Genomic DNA, 503 nt, shown 5'->3' with positions numbered 1-503 from the left:
CGCCTCTCTCTCCCAAAGCAAGGGCTGACAGCTGGTTTGCCCCGCAGATTTGCTGCCCTCCAAGAATGGCGAGGAGCAGACCATGCAGTTCCTGCTGGAGGTCGTGGACATTCTCCTCAACTACGTGAGGAAGACATTTGACAGATCCACCAAAGTGCTCGACTTCCACCACCCGCACCAGCTCCTGGAGGGCATGGAGGGCTTCAACCTGGAGCTCTCGGACAACCCCGAGTCCCTGGAGCAGATCCTGGTGGACTGCCGGGACACGCTGAAATACGGAGTGAGGACAGGTAGGTTCTTGCACCCTACTCTGGGGAGTCCCTCCTGGGGCTTTTCTCTGGCCCACGGTGAAGGGAGTGGGCCTGAGCCCACGGAGGTAAGCCGACACCCTCTCCACGCCCTCGACTCTGCCTCCCTGGAGGCTCAGCTCCAGGGCTGTCTGCGGGTGCTGGAAACTGAAGTTACTGATGCTCCATCCGTCCCCGGCGGGGCGGGCTCGGGGC

At 62.0% G+C, this 503-nt stretch overlaps 1 protein-coding gene across 1 annotated transcript; it reads left to right on the top strand.

The window, feature by feature from the left end:
* Positions 1 to 47: 47 nt before the first annotated feature.
* LOC104160827 (glutamate decarboxylase 1-like) lies at positions 48 to 290 on the top strand (the record flags this gene model as incomplete). Its single annotated transcript, XM_009699062.1, has 1 exon — positions 48 to 290. A coding segment is annotated over one exon (243 nt), but the record flags the coding sequence as incomplete, so codon positions are not given.
* Positions 291 to 503: the final 213 nt, after the last annotated feature.

Source organism: Cariama cristata, unplaced genomic scaffold (genome assembly GCF_000690535.1).
Source record: "Cariama cristata isolate BGI_N322 unplaced genomic scaffold, ASM69053v1 scaffold36310, whole genome shotgun sequence".
NCBI classification, from domain to species: Eukaryota; Metazoa; Chordata; class Aves; order Cariamiformes; family Cariamidae; genus Cariama; species Cariama cristata.
Note: the sequence above shows the minus strand (reverse complement) of the source record. Positions and strands in the feature narration are given on the sequence as shown.